Here is a 15,121-nt window from a genome sequence, read left to right on the forward strand (position 1 = left end):
TCACTTGCACAGTGCTCCATGGGATGTTTAGAGCGTGGGAAATCTTTTGTATCCAAATCCGGCTCCAAACTTCTCAAAAGCAGTATCTCATACCTGTCTGGTGTGTTCCTTGATCTTCATGATGGTATCTGTTCTTTAAACAGACCTCTGAGACTATCACAGAGCTGGTGCATTTATACGGATACTTGATTACACACGGGTGGATTCTATGTATCATCAGCAGTCATTTTGGTCAGCATTGGATCATTCAGAGATCCTCATTGGACTTCTGGAGAGAGTTTGCTGCACTGCAAGTTAAGGGGCCGATTCATTTTCCACGCCCCCAAAACAAAAAGAGCCATGATTGCGTTCCACCTGTTGTTTTTCGCAAAAAAATACAATTTTATATCTTTATGTTAAAGTCACAAACGTGGCAAAACGTAAAAAACTTCAGGGGGGCCAAGTACTTTCACAAGAGACTGTATATCAAAAAGGAAGAACATTTCCTATAAAGTCTATAGCATTGCGAGGGATGGTAGTCAGGGACTACTTTGCTCATGGACGAGCTTATTTCTGTGTGTTTGTTTGAGCTCTCTGGTCTCTTCTCTTACTCCACCTTTAGATTAAAGAACGGGAAGTTAAAATTCACGAAAGCTTTATCGATGAAATTTGTTTACAACACGTCAAAACTGGTGAGTAGGAAGGCTCCAATGCATAGACACATACTTTTCATAAAACACATCTGAAGATTTTTAAATCCAATTTTTCTTTTCTCCAGAGAATGATCTTCGAGCAAAGGTGTCCAAGCTTGAACAAGAGAGCAAGGTAAGAATGGATTACTTATTTAATAACTTATTTAATGACAGAGAAAGAAAAGTTTTTAAAAAATAATGTTGAAGTTTTAATTTTCTGTTCAGGGTGTAGGAGGAACATTTTCCTGCTGCATTTATTTTTTCCCGTGTGATAAAATATCCCCCCCTTTCGCCTTATTGGTCACCTTTGCCAGCAATAACTTCAAGCGTTTGTTTTCTGTGTGACTTTATCAGCCCTCTGGAGTGCGGAGGAATTTTGGCGCTCTTTCTTTAAAGCATTTATTTTTTTATTACATACTGTAAAATGAAATCCTAGAATTTGAAGACTTTATACACACTTCTTACTGTGTTAAGTCAGCAGGGTGTATGAGCGCCGTTAGTCTGTTATTAGTGGGTGGATATAAACACTTGTACAGAGCATGTACAGAGCCTTAGAAAGGTAAACATGCCTTTTTAACCTTACCTCATTTAGTCACAGTACAACCACAAAATTCATGGTTCAATTGTATTTAACCTGCATAGTTAGGATTATTATAAAAATAACCATGTATAAGAATCCTGCTAAATAAGAGACTCAGCTATGACATGTATATGTATATATATATATATATATATATATATATATATATATATATATATATATATATATATATATAGGTCTCAGTATGGAGTGAATTTATTTTTGCAAAGATCAAACCTATTTAGTAATTACAAATAAAAAAAAACAAACACTTTTTGTTAATGGAAACATAAAAGCTATCAAGAAAGAAAACAGAAAATTGTCTTGATTAAAAAAAGGGTTTAAGAGCTGCTTTGTTGTTTTCTCAGATGTAATATAATTTTTTTTTATTCTAAAAAAACCTAATATATTTATATTTTATGTTACGCCAGATTTACACTTTTTCGAAATTGGATCCTCTCAAAAAGGCTTTAAAATTTTACATTAAAAACCCTTTTTTATATTTTGTTTAAGATTTAGTTTTGCAAACTTCATCCTTTTTTAATAAAGTTTTAAAGATAACAGAAGTTGCGTTCAAGTTGAGCTAGATTTGCGAGGTCTGATCGAGGTTGGTCTGTTCGCGGAGCCAGTTAGATCTCCATCTGACTGGCTCCTGTCTGCACCTGATGTCAGGAGCATCTGAGACCTCAATAGATCAGAACAGGATCAGCTGTCTCAGGCAGACGCTGCAGTTGATCAGTGGAGGCCTCATCTCACAGAGCATGATGGGAAACAGCCCTCTTATCACCAGTCAACAGACAGGTGATTGGAAGTTTTTGTCAACAGACAGGTGATTGTCAATAAAAATGCCCCTGTATGCCCTCTCCATCCTTCCAATTTGTATTTATTTATTCAAAATATGCATCTATAAGAGGAGAAAATATGAGATTAGTGAAAACACATTTCTAGTGGTCTGGATGGACGTTTTTTACGGCTTTGTTTTGGTCACATCTATTGGAAGCGTTTGTATGGGGCTTAAGAGGAAGAGAACGAGATCTGTGAAACACAATTTGAAAAGGATTCAAGTCATACAATCAAATCGGTATAAAAAAAGAACTGTGCTTTTGCTGTTTTTGATTCATGCTAATATTGAAAAAGATGCATAGGTTACATTGTATACCTAAACCTGCAACATTGTTATCATATTGGGAAGGAAAAAGTTGTATCTGGACACCCCTAACTACAAACACACACAATACTTTCATATGTTTATTTCTAAAATCGAAATGTAATCTTTTTTTATTCATCATGAAAAAATTATTTTCTCTATTAATGGAAATGAGCTGGAATTTATGTTGTAATGTGAAGGGGCAAAAAAAAAAAAAACAGTTGAAGGGATCTAAATACTTAAATTAGGCACAGGAGACCACCTTTGTTGTGCATCTAACTTGAGGACATGTTTTACCTCTCTTCAAGAGGGCCGAATCTTTCAGCCAATCACTGATTGTAACCTTGGCTGTGATGGGATTGGCTGTAGTGACCACTGCAGGAGAGCACCTAAGAAGATTACAGCTAATTCCATGCATGCTCTCAGCATTTACTTCTTATTTCAAACAGATTGAAATTGATGTATTGATATTTTTTGGCTTTAGAAATTGCAATCTTTCTGTTTATTTAAAAATGAAATTAATCCTTGTTTGACCACATAACAAAGCTCAGCTGCTTTTTGGATCTGTAATCAGGCGAAGGTGACGAGAGACTGAGGTGGGGCCTGTTTGTTTAGTTTTTTCTTTTTTTCTCTGTCTCGTTTCCGATCCACAAGGCTCAGCAGCTCGGCACCGGGCCAGACAGCCGCTTTCTCAGGGATGAGATTCGGCAGCTCGAGGCTCAGCTGGAGCAACGGGAGAAGGAATTGACCCATTTAAAGAAAGACATGGGCAAGGAAAAGAAAACAAATGAAGAGGTATGAGTGTGCCTCCCACAGTACCCGGATAATCCTCCTGTGTGGTTTCCATACTGTGTTGTTGTTTGGTCCATTTAAACACCTGCTGTTAAAGGGGACTGTTTGGTTACTCTTGCAACACATCTCAGTCATTTATAGGTAACCACATACAAATTATATGTTTTGATTAAACTCTGAAATATGCACATAGATCTTAGAATATCACTTTCTTTTACATTTCTTAATTAACTGAAACTGGGCTTGCAATATCCCATTTGTGGCAAAACATTTCTGTGCCTTTTTTTTATTCCTAGTTGATTGCACGGATGGAGGAGGCTGAGGGCGAGGTGAAAAAGTTGAAAAGAGAGGTGAGCAGTGGCTGCAAAGACATGAGACGTCCTTCCATTCCCTTCTCCTGTGTCCTCTCCTTTCCTTACCTCCCTTTGAAATTCTGCCTCATTTCATATGTTCTTTATTTGTTCTGTTCTTTTTTTTTTGCCTTGTTCTCCTCCGTTGGATAGTTGAAAAAATCTAAGAGGAAGGTAAGATAACGTAGGAAATGTAGTGAGGTCAGAATAGATAGTTAAACTTAAGACTCATTAAACATCTGGGTCTGCCATTGCTGCTGAAACTGATCAAGGATACACAGAAACAAAACAATGTCACTCACACCTTTGTGGAATCAGTATGAAGTCTGCCAAAAGTGCACAATAGTAATAAATACTCATATAAGCAGATTTATTTAAAACACACACACCTAAACTAGCCGTCACACCTATTTTAAGTTTTATACATGCAAATTCAATGCAATGAGTCACTCTGCATCATTCTGTTAACACCAAACCAAAAATACGGCATATTTGCACCATATATATGCTCTGAACTTCCATATCAGTGTGTTTTTTGCACCATGTTCTTTCTCCCACACTGTTTATATTTGATCACTGCTGCACTTTATGGAATGGAAACGTCAATATACTGTCTGAGAAGCTGTACCAAACAAAATTTCATGTTGTATACACTGTTTATAAAAGGACATGAAAAGTTGTCTAAGTCTTTTGTTAATTTTGTCCTTTTGAGGAAGGAATCAAGCTGAGAAAGTAAATTGCCTTTGATTTGCTACTTTTCAGGAAATCCCACCTCTTAGCACAGCTGATAGCTGCTCTCCTAAAGAAGTGAATTCTGACTTCATATTAAAAACCATCGTTGTCATCATTTGAAAGATCAATTAAGCGAAGTCCTAATTAAAGATATAGTAGAGGATTTTCGTGAATTTTTGAAAAGACCTCCGCTTTAAAAAAAAAATGCACACGCACAACCCAGTACCCGCTCCTGAGACAGAACGCCTATTAACCGCTTGCGTAAGCATGCAGGAGCCCATTTCTCCTCATGCACGCTCTGTTTACAAGCTGCTTTTTGCACCACTCATTCACGCTTACTTTCCACTTTTTTTGATGATTCACCCGGAAAAAGAACATCCTCCATAATAACTTTAAGTAACTTGGTTTAACACAATCATGAATGTGTTCTGAAAGCAGTAGCAACATGCTCTAAAATGATTGGTTAAATTTGGAACTCAATTGAGCTAAGCTAACATTAGCATTACTGTTTAGGCCAGGCCTAACAAAACCTGCAGGAGATTGGCCCTTGAGGGCCAACTTTGGGCCAGACTTGTTTACACAGCAGAAAATGAGGTTTGGATGAACTGTTGATTATAGCTAAACACATATATTTTCATTTTAACCAGTTAAGCATTTTCTCTTAACGGTAGCGTCCCGCAACTTGGGGGAAAAAAAATTACTCTCCCAAGAGGAGGGACTTTTCCTGAAAAGTAGGCAATCACAGGCTGTTTACTTTCTCTGGTTAGCTCCAGCCTCAATGTGACAAACGTTGACATGAGCCTCAAAAACAGATCCAAACATGAGTGAAAGATAATGCAGAAGCATAAAAAGCAAGCAAGGAGAACAAAGGAACAGCTCAGACCTGTGAGATATTATGGTCATCATGTCGTTAATTCTGCATAATTTTTTTAATAAAACCACTTGAATGAGTATGCTAATGTATTTATTGATTCTGACTTCATATTAAAGCCTATGAGTCCACTATGATGTAACCCTTGCTTGATCCCAGTCTAACCGTGCAGAGGCCCGCCTGGTGCATTAGGGGACCTTGCATAAAGTATGGTGCTGCCAGACCTCTTCCACATTGAATGTAACTCTGTGTTTACATTTGTTAGATGCTTGCGGTTCTAAATACTATGGAATTAGAATAGGAGGAAAAGCATTTTAAAATATACATAGTAAAATCTTCCTTTTTAATAAGATTTTAATCTCATGATGAATCACCCTGATGTCTTTTGAAAGGAATTGTCCAGAAGGCTGTAAATGGCTGATAAGCAACACTTTGGGCCCCCTGCCTTAGAAAACATAGATCCTAGATTTCCAAAAGGCTGCCAGCATTTGCTGCCTCACTATGTAGCATCATAGACTAAGGCTGATGATTTAAAAAGACGACAAATTGTTATCTTTGAGGCTCCGATTTAAAATCACAGTCCATCCTGATGTTGTTTCTACCCTTCCTGTGTCGCCCCAGAATGAGCAGCTCCAGCAGGATGTGGAGTTCTACCGTGGAGAGCTGGAACAGAAGGAGCCGCTCCCATCCAGAGACGAGAGTGCAGAGACTCAGAAGAAGCTGAGCTTGGCCAACCGCCAGCTTTACCAGTGTTTTGAAGACCTTCAGGTGTGTTGAAAAGCTTAGATCTCATCTCATTTATCTCATTTAGCTGCTAAATGAGATAAATGACCATACATGAAGACAAAAACATACAATTCTTTCTTCTGGCTGTCAGCTTTCATTGTGTGCAGCAAGCTTTAAAGTTTCCTTCACTGATCTAATTTATTATATTGTTCTGCCCCTAACAGAGAGCGGAGGATGAAAACGCACACCTGAAGACACAGAACGAGCAGCTGCAGAAAAGCCTGGAGGAGTCTGTAAAGGAGATGGAGAAGATGACAGATGAGTACAACAAGATGAAGATCGTTGTGCAGCAGACTGACTCAATTATGGACCAACTCAGGAAAGAAAGAGATCACACGAAGCTTCAAGTAAAGCCCGCTCTCTTTCAAACGCTGTGCTAGTTATTTTTTTGGTTCTTTTTTTTCACATTCTGATCCACACCATGAATCAGTGGGTGGTTTCTAAAATATGTTTCCATGCTGAGATGAGTTATGGGGTATCATTCATCATTCCTTTGTGAGGTCATAGCAAAATTGTTGGAGTAATAATATCAAAGAAATGTCTTTTTGCACTGAAGTAAGGTTATATTTGCTTTAATGGGCAGGTTAGAGAGCTGACAGACAAGATTCAAAGCATGACTGAAGAGAACGAACCAATTATGGCAGCTGTCAACGCCAAAGTGGAGGAGTGGAAGGTGAGTGATGAATGTAGAAAATAATTAAAATGGCTTCACTTTTTCTTTTATCTACAGGGAGGTATTCCTAAAAGAAATAGATGCTACAGAGAACCTTCTATCGTTTTTTGACAAACATATTAGAAGCTTTTACCAATGCAGTCAGAGGTTTACATTCTCTCATTAGATGTAGGATTAGTTAGGGAATTTAAATGTTTTATTTGAACAAATTTCCACAAACATATAAACTAATGCTGTGCCCAAACCACCGTATATATTATGCTATTGTAAAAACAATACTATAAAAAAAGTATTGTAAAAACCCTTTTTATAGTAATATCCACCTGTATATTATATTCGGTACATATCCAGCTGTAAATTTAGTTCATGACACTAATTATCTATATATTATATTCAGAGGACAAATCTATTAGTAAAATTCTGTTTATAATGGTTTCATCTCTATATTTATTCAGTAGAAACCCATGTCCTGTATTTATGGAACCATTATTTATCCTGCACTTGCTGCTATGGAAGCTTGTACCTGTACCTGAGTAATGACAATAAAGGTAAATCTAATCTAATCTAATCTAATCTAATCTAATCTAATCTAATCTAATCTAATCTAATAAAGCGGGGACTTTATACTGAACATTATTGTGAACTCAGTTAACTGACCGTTCGGACAGATGTTCCCTACTTTTCGCATCCTGTTGGTCACGTGACTCCACCTCCCTGCACGGTGCTGGCCCCATTTTTGTTATTTGTGGCGACAGCGGGCCGCTGTGACAACAAATCCCATAATGCTTTGCAAGGAGAACCCTCCAAGCAAAGCATTCAGGGATATATCTGCTCGTCTGATGAGAATGGATGATCACTACTTTTCAAGGTGCATTGTGGGAAATTTCGAGCCCACTACTTTTTCATCTACTAGATGCTCGGTTTAAAATGGCGTAAACACTATATAGCGCCCGTATAGTGATTAGGGTGGATATTCGGTCACAGCCTAAATGGTTTTGGAAAAATGGGTTCAGCAGATTTCATTTGCATTATATCTAATGCACACCAATTCAGCTTATAATTAGAGACATAAATACATTCTGCTAAGCCAAAAACTATTTACACTACGGGCTTACTTAGAGTTTAATTATGTTCTTTGCACCAAGAAGTTTTTTTCTTAATCAAAAACAAAAAAACATTTGGAATCAGTTTCTAGCTACTGTTTATGTCTTTTTTTTCTTTTTATCCACGATTATTTTTACAAAATTGTCAGTTGATGACAGAGATGCTGCTGGTTATGAAGTCAGTCTCGAGGGAAACATTGATTAACCTGAAGATGCTTTGCTAACTTTTCCAGCCGTAACTATGAAGACCACAATACTGTCTAAAGAGGCAGGCTTTCCTGAAAAGTAGCCAATGACAGGCAGTCATTTAATGCCAAGCGTATTTTAACCAGTAAGCATTCCGTGTCATTAACAACCTCACCTCTATATCAACCAGCACAGGTTAATCCCATGTTTGCTTCACTAGCCTTCATTCTTGCCTCTTTATCATGGATGGTTTTACAATTCCAGGGTACATCTCAATCCGATCTCTGCTGTTATGTTTGGTAGAACCAGATCTATCACAGGAAACCTGGATGTGTTACACCTCGTTCAGAAGCATTTTAAGGTCATATAATGATGTTCCACCAGTTTTCTTTCCGATTCAATTCTGAGTGACATTCCTGCATTTGAAATATTACTTGAACAGCAATTTGGGCTGATGTTAAATACCAATGCAAACATTTCCTAAACTGTTGTTTTTAACCATCGATTATGATGTTATATGCAGTATAATGTAATGATACTTCACTTTAAATTATTAAATTTTTCCAAAAGATGGCTAATACAAAGGTTTATATATATTTCTTAATCAATCTGTTATGAAACACTTTATAACTCATATGTGTTTTTTATGCATTAGTTAAGGGAGATTGTGGCAAAACTGACCAGTTTCTAGCCAAAAACTGAGCTTTAGCTGTTCAGTTATATATTCTCTTTTTACACTGATAAATACTCATAAATGAGAACCTTTTTCAGAGAATGATTAATTACATGTCTGGCTTTTGTCAGTTGTTTGTTTTTATTGACAGTATGTGACTGTATTTGTTAATGGGCAGGAAGGATTTCCTGTAGTGGTCTGTCCTTCAGCTGTTCCGGAGAAGCCTCTGACTGAAGCGACTGTTATTGCGATGAGATTGAAGATGGTTTTTTCAAGTGGCTCATTTCAGTTTACTTGTTGAGCTGAACATAAAATAAAGACAATACGGACAGATAGAAAATAAATACATTTAATTGAAAGAAAAAATTCATCAGCATTTTGCTGCCCTTATTGTTTCAGGGTAACATTGCGTTATTTCAGTGTTTTCAAGAGCTAGAATAAGTGCAAAACATGTTTGGAGAAGACTGTTGTTGAAACCTACCTTTTTACTGTGTGTTTTGATTTTTAATATTTTGTTCTTACTTGAACAAACATTCACTTTGGTGACAAGATGTTTTCCTCACACAGAGGGTGCTCTCTAGGAAGGATGATGAAATGGCGGTGTACCAACAGATGATCCGTGAGCTGAGGGAAAAGCTGCGCTCAGCACAGCTGGACTTGGACAAAAGCAACATAATTGCTCTGCAGCAGGTCTGTCCTAAAATAGCAGAAGGGTGAAAACTCCTCATGTGCGTTTTTTATGTCTCACATTTCAGTTTCTTCCCCTGTGGTGCCCTTAAAGTCTGGCATATTACAAGAATAGTGTAAGTTCCCTAACATGCAGCAACATTACAGCTACTTAAAAATATTAAACATGCAGAATTATTTTTACATTTTACTTAAATAAGTCAAATATAGGATATTTTCTGTTTATTTGGTTTTGAAAACCAAATATGCTGCAAAAAGTTCTAAAGTAAAAGGATTTGTTTGAACTACCACAAGGTTTGCACCAAAGTGTTTGGTTTCAGAGGCCATAATAAGGAAAATACTTTATATGTGCATCTATGACTGTAAATGTTTCAGCTTTGATAAGCTACCCTTGCTTTGAAGAAATATTCTGTTGCCTGGCCCAGCTGTTCCTAGTGGTCATCAGTGGTATTGCAACTGAAGGCGTTAACTTCTCTGCAGTTTGGATCCAGATGATGAGTTTTTTTGCTTTTTGTCTTTCATTGATTAATCTATTCTAATCCATGTTTCAACACTGAGGTCAGTGAAAGTACATCCAGTAGAGGAAATATATTATTTGAATCCAGAAAACAAAGGCATCAGAAAATAAAAAAGACTCTCAAAAGGTTGCATTTAAGCGGTTCTGAATGATTGCGCCAAAGCAGCAATGAATTTGGTTAGATTTACTGTGCAGCTCTAGGAACTAGCACTAAGGTATTTCCTCCTCACAGCTTCTCAGGATAAACCGCCCTTCATAAATCTGACTATTGCTTTTAGTTTTACTGTAGTTTAATGGATCCATATTTTACATCGAGACAAGTCACAACCTTCAAAGACATTTTGTGTTGAAAAACAAAGTTTTGGAGGGGATGAAATATGGAGTGTTTGTTATAGGTATTCAGGTGTTCAGTAATCATGTTAAATAAAAGACCTCAGCTGTTTTATATATATATATATATATATATATATATATATATATATATATATATATATATATATATATATATATATATGTGTGTGTGTGTGGCCAAAACATCCGTGTCCGAATAACCAGTGAGTCGGACCAATGTCGGACCAGCGAGTGTGACCAATGAACAATGATGTTTTTTGGTGCGGGACATGCAGGAATGGCTATAGTCAGAAGGGCCTTGCTGGGGCATTAAAACCATGGCTATGCTGGAGGACTTACCTGTCGATACCGCAATTGACTCTGTTTTAGCTAAAATAGCAACTCGTTTAAAAAGGAGCAAAGAGAAGCACCTTGTGGATGGGAAAGATGTCTCTGCTTTTATTCTGACAGGATTTGAAAAAGTCTGTTTAATCAGCTTTCTCCGCTAGTTGTGAAAATACTCAAGATGCTGCAGACGAATCCTATTGTGATCATCGTGTCTCTGCTGGTGGCTCACATGGACTACCAAGTTGGCTGAAAGCATACTATGGAAGGCGGGTACTAGCTGGCACGTCACCCAATCAGCTCGACATTTAGTACAATAGTTCGAGTTGATTGGGTGACGTGTCAGCTAGTACCTGCCTTCCATATTATGCGTTCAGCCAACTTTGTGCATTTTCACGGACAGACTGAACGGCAGCCATCCCAGATTGATACCGTAGAACTAAACTCAATTCTACACATATCAATCTGGCTAGTTCCAGTGACCAATTGCATGCACAGTGACAAAATCCCGGTCGCATGATGTTGTTATGGTAAATATGTACAAAAAGCATATATTTGCTAACGAGATGGGCAAAAAAAAGCTTAAAATACCAAAATAACACTTGGCACACCAGCAGGAAGATGTAATTTGTCATAAAAACGTATGAAACCAAGGTGAATTACTGTCATGTGACAAAGTACCTTTTAAAACATGATTTGAGTTCCTTAACAAGGAGACGAGAGGTTTTTCCTTTTTTCTTTGCACATGCCATTCTCCATTTTCTGACTTTCTTCCTGTCTTGTCTGAACCATGACCTTTATTTTTTTACTTCTGATCCACCTGTCGTCCCGTCCTCCTCTATCGCTGCTTTGGCCCAGGTCATTTATGAGCTCTGTGGCGTAAGTTTCATCCTGTTTCTTCTTCTTCTTCTTAGCCTCTGCTTGTTTCTTTTTTGAAGTTGCCCTTGAAACCATCCATATTGTAGCATTTTAGGACTGTTTAGTGCTGCATATCAAAATTTAAAAGTAGTTTGAAATTATTTTGAATGTCCCTCAGGCTGTCCAAGAACGGGATAATCAGATCAAGATGCTGAGCAAGCAGGTGGAGCAGTACACAGGAGAAATGGAGAAACACGCCCAGCTCATTGAAGAGCTAAAGATGTCCACAGAAAAAGACAAAGGTGTGTTGGTTCGTGGCTTGACTGATCATGGTGTCAGTGCATTTTTCTAGTGGTAAGCTCAGTTATAGATAAGGAGAATTAGTGGAATTGTTTTTATCATTTTTTAAGCTAAAGCTTTAAATATTGTTATATAAATTTATACAAACTTCATTAGAAACGAAGGGATAAACGGGATAAGTTACAGACCACTGGAATTGGTTTGATGGTTCACTGCACTGGTTTACCCCTCACTGCTAACAAATTAGAATATAGATTGAAGGGAAAACTTGGAAAATATTTGCTGGCATGTTAGCAAAGGTTACAGCTTCACAAAGTAAAGAAATCATTTAAAATCTGATGTTTTTGTCATTTGGTGGGGAAAAAAATCTGCTTTCATAAGTTGAATGTTCGTAAAATAAGGAAACAGCCTCTTATGAAAATGAAGCCTATGGTCCAGTCATAGGCGTAAATGTTATTTTAATTTTCTGACAACAGACCATAATAATTTATTGGAAATGTTCTTTTACTCTCCTGACTTCAGTATGAAACATACATCTTCAGTTATTTTGAAAAACAAAGCCTTTGTAAAGAGGCTTTAAAATGCTAAGTTTCCTATTGACTTAAAATTGTTTTTGTCATGTACGAATACTTATCCTTTGTTATATGTATTACTCATGGAGGTAACCATTTTTCCCCCGTTGCATTGCATGCTGCGTTGATGACGCGGTTAGGCCTCATCACACTGGAACCTGCTTTTTATTGGAAACCAAAGCATTTGGCTTCCTGAACTGGTTTCCAGTTGCTTTTATACATCTACATGGCTTAGACATTTCTTCCTTTATTTATTTATTTTTTTAACATAGATACTGTTTTACCTGCAGAGCACTTTGGTCAACCTCAGTTGTTTTAAAATGTGGTCTAGAAATAAAGTTTGAGTTGAGTTGGCCGATAAAAATATTGGCTCGGTGCATCTTTGTTTTAATATTTTGGGTCAAGTTTGTTACATCTGGTATCTAACGCAAGCTCAGGTAAAAATGCAACAACTAATTAAAGTCTCTTAAACCAGTGTCCATCCCGATCGATGGACGCTGGTTGGTTCCAAAGAGACATTTGAATTGAAAAAGCTTCTGTGATGGGAAGTGAAATATCTTCAAATTTGTCCAGTTGATTGTTTTTTTTAACTCTTTTAGAATCCAACAAATAACACTTAATATCGGCCTGAAATATCAGCTGGACGACATTTTGACTCATCTCCACAAGAAATAATTGAATTTGTTTCACAATATAGGGCTGTAAAATTATTTTGCTGATCACTTAATTTGTAGATTATTTTTGATTGATGGATTAATAGTCCAAGACAAGAAGAGCTTTCATCCTAAAAACAAAATGTTTATGTATATATATTTTTTTTCTTTTTTGGCATTATTGCTGCTTTGAGTGGGTTTCTCTTTCAGCTGATGATGTGTTAGGGTCTTTTTTCCAGTTAACGATTAAGAGATTAATTAATTGGTTGACCAATTTTCAGTCAATTAATCTGATTGATTGTTTCAGCCCAGTCGGGTTGTAGAAAGGAGCAATTCAAATAAAAATCAATAAAAGCCACAATTTTTCAAGCAGTGACTGTCATGATGATTTTGTGTACACCTGGAACATGAATTTAAAATTTGTCTTAGTTAAACTGGAAGTTGTCCAGGGTGTTAGTATGGTCATTAAAGTTTGTCATTACTTTTCATCTTTATTGCGCTAAGGTGTATCTTCGACATCACATCAGAGAAGGATAGAGGAGCTAAAGTCAAAACTGAAAGCTGCAGAGACCAGAGCAATGGAAGCAGAGCAAGCTCTCAGACAAGCTGAAACACACGCTGAGGAAAAAGACAGAGCATTCATTGAAGCTTCCAATCGCCTGAGCCAATACGAGTCCGTAAGTGTACAAATACGCTCTTTCTCTCCTTTGTTTCAGGCTTTAGCTTCCGAGGCTTTCTCTTAAACCCAAATCAAATTAACTGGCTCTTAATTTCACAGAAACAGGGCTTGTGATTTTCTTTTTCATTGCTTTTAATAGGGATGTTAAAATGCCTTTGGACTGTAGTGTGATCAACATGCTTTTTGGGTTCACAAGCATAGTGTTTGTTGTACACCACAGCTAATTGCACCCTGAATTCCACAAAAAAAAAGCATATGAGACGAAAAACAAAGAAATAAACAAAATTGAGACAAGCCGTGCTTTTTGAGGGATGACTAATCACAGACCTTTTTGTATGGCAGGGAACTTATGGCCTGGAAGCAGCTATTGCCGAGATCAAAGAGTGTAACAATCAAATTAGAGTGAGAGATCGTGAGGCAGAGGCCATGACCAAAGAGATCAACCAGCTCGAGCTGAGAATCAATGACCTCATGGACGAAAACGAGGATTTCCGGGAAAAACTGGGTCAGAGATTTTAAAAACACCACCGTCCTCATTCTGTTTAGACACACTGACTCATCTCAAATTTTAACGTGCGCTTATGGATTTTCCGGTCATGAGCAGGTCTGGGGCCGAAGCAAGAAGTGGATCTGACGGCGTTTAGGCGTGCCAGGGATCTCAGGCAACGGCAGTACAAAGCTGAAAACCAAGTTCTTACCAAGGAGGTAAAAATGGGATCAAAGGAGATCAGGCTGGTTTTAAAATGTTGTTAAGGTGACCTTATTTCAGCATGTCCGCTTGGTTTTGTTCCAGATTGAACGACTGGAAGAAGAGCGACTGGAGCTGAAGAAACAGATCAGGCGCATGGTGAAAGAAAGAGGTGAAAGGGCAAATTTAGATGGAACAGAGCATGCGAGCAGGTTCTAGAGTCCAGCTAGAGAATTTCCATTACTCCGTCTATATGTCCAACCATCCATCCACCCACCCATCCATCCCTCCATCAATCCATTCCTCCATCTGTCTGTCCATCCACCAATCCATGTCTCTATCCATCCCTCTATCTGTCAGTCCGTCCATCCACCCATCCATCCGTCATACATCCCTCCCTCCATCTATTGACGTTTGCAGCAATATGTTTTTGGTTAAACGTCGGAGTTTGTATTGAAATGAAAAGAATATGATATGTAAAAGGACATTTGAAAAGAATACAACTGGTACAACTCATCTAAAAAGAGACACTTAAAGCTGTTCTAAAGAACTTTTACTGGCTTCCCCCAGTGGACAAAAGCTGTATTGTTTTGCCTAAACGAAGGTAGCATCTCCCATGAGGACCAGGGCGTAGGGTGTTAAAATCCTGGTTGCTTGCAGTTGGTTTGAACAACATTTCTGTTTCCAGTGGCTGTGTGAGAAATGATTAGTGAGGTAATGAATGGTGAAATAATGTCATATGACGATGTTGAAAATAAGAAATGTTTATACCCCCCCACTTCTTCCGATTCGTCAGCAACTGATATGCTGACGAGATTAGAGTTTTGAACCCGATAAATATAATGTAGTGTTTGATAATTAAACGGTAAACACACGTATAGATCCCAGCAGGAAGCAGGTGAAATGCCTTAATATCAACCCTGCTTAA

General features: G+C 37.6%; 1 protein-coding gene across 2 annotated transcripts in view; it reads left to right on the plus strand.

Annotated features, from left to right (window-relative positions):
- The window catches only part of cep290 (centrosomal protein 290kDa), an 81,462-nt gene that overhangs the window by 4,518 nt on the left and 61,823 nt on the right, over window positions 1-15,121 (plus strand). For both annotated transcript variants that reach the window (XM_015372234.1, XM_015372233.1), the window contains exons 3-15: window positions 602-671; window positions 758-804; window positions 3,053-3,193; window positions 3,487-3,540; window positions 5,765-5,911; window positions 6,094-6,276; window positions 6,513-6,602; window positions 9,132-9,254; window positions 11,480-11,603; window positions 13,331-13,503; window positions 13,848-14,010; window positions 14,110-14,210; window positions 14,299-14,365. In XM_015372234.1, coding sequence (XP_015227720.1) covers window positions 602-671; window positions 758-804; window positions 3,053-3,193; window positions 3,487-3,540; window positions 5,765-5,911; window positions 6,094-6,276; window positions 6,513-6,602; window positions 9,132-9,254; window positions 11,480-11,603; window positions 13,331-13,503; window positions 13,848-14,010; window positions 14,110-14,210; window positions 14,299-14,365 — 1,483 coding nt within the window. The remainder of the gene's footprint in view (window positions 1-601; window positions 672-757; window positions 805-3,052; window positions 3,194-3,486; window positions 3,541-5,764; window positions 5,912-6,093; window positions 6,277-6,512; window positions 6,603-9,131; window positions 9,255-11,479; window positions 11,604-13,330; window positions 13,504-13,847; window positions 14,011-14,109; window positions 14,211-14,298; window positions 14,366-15,121) is intronic.

This window comes from Cyprinodon variegatus, unplaced genomic scaffold (genome assembly GCF_000732505.1).
Source record: "Cyprinodon variegatus isolate N-32 unplaced genomic scaffold, C_variegatus-1.0 Scaffold70, whole genome shotgun sequence".
In the NCBI taxonomy this organism is placed as follows: Eukaryota; Metazoa; Chordata; class Actinopteri; order Cyprinodontiformes; family Cyprinodontidae; genus Cyprinodon; species Cyprinodon variegatus.